At 30.3% G+C, this 634-nt stretch overlaps 1 protein-coding gene across 1 annotated transcript in view; it reads left to right on the forward strand.

Moving 5' to 3' along the window:
• LOC108366844 (uncharacterized) overlaps positions 1-627 on the forward strand; it is a 17102-nt gene extending 16475 nt beyond the window's left edge. Inside the window, exon 2 of the mRNA XM_017621318.1 lies at positions 11-627. Within this exon, the coding sequence (XP_017476807.1) occupies positions 11-66 (56 nt within the window). The 3' untranslated portion in view covers positions 67-627. The remainder of the gene's footprint in view (positions 1-10) is intronic.
• Positions 628-634: the final 7 nt, after the last annotated feature.

The raw sequence follows: 634 nt of genomic DNA on the forward strand, positions 1-634 counted from the left end.
TTTAGCTCAGATTGTTCCAATTTTAAACTCATTTCCATAGGTGTTTTATACAGTTTAGCGTTTTGAATATTATATCGTTTAGCTAAAGATTCTATATACATTTCTTGGCTTAAAACCATAGTATTACAATTTCCATATTCATATTCAATATCAATTCCAATATATGTTTTAACTTTACCCATATCTTTCATCTTAAATTTGTTCCTCAGTTGGTTTTTAATGTTAATTATTTCTCGTATATCTTCGCAACTAATTATTAGATAATCTACAAATAATAGTAAATATGTGTTTAAACCACTTCTGTTTTTAACATAAAGACAATAATCATATTTGCACCTGCGAAAACCAATTGTAGTAACAAATTCGTTTACACATTCATACCAAGCACGAGGGCTTTCTTTTAACCCATATAAAGACTTTTTTAATTTATATACCCTGCCTGAACTATCTTCAAAGCCGATTGGTTGTTTCACATATACTTCCGATAACACCTTTCCATTTAAAAAAGCAGTTTCGACATCCATTTGGTGAACTTCTAAACTATTTTGACAACAGTAAGCTAATAACAACTTTAATGTTTGCATTTTAGCGACCGGGGCATAAGTATCATCGACACCATCGGTTTGCTGAAACC

This window comes from Rhagoletis zephyria, unplaced genomic scaffold (genome assembly GCF_001687245.7).
Source record: "Rhagoletis zephyria isolate East Lansing unplaced genomic scaffold, Rhagoletis_zephyria_1.1 Rzeph_scaffold_02417, whole genome shotgun sequence".
In the NCBI taxonomy this organism is placed as follows: Eukaryota; Metazoa; Arthropoda; class Insecta; order Diptera; family Tephritidae; genus Rhagoletis; species Rhagoletis zephyria.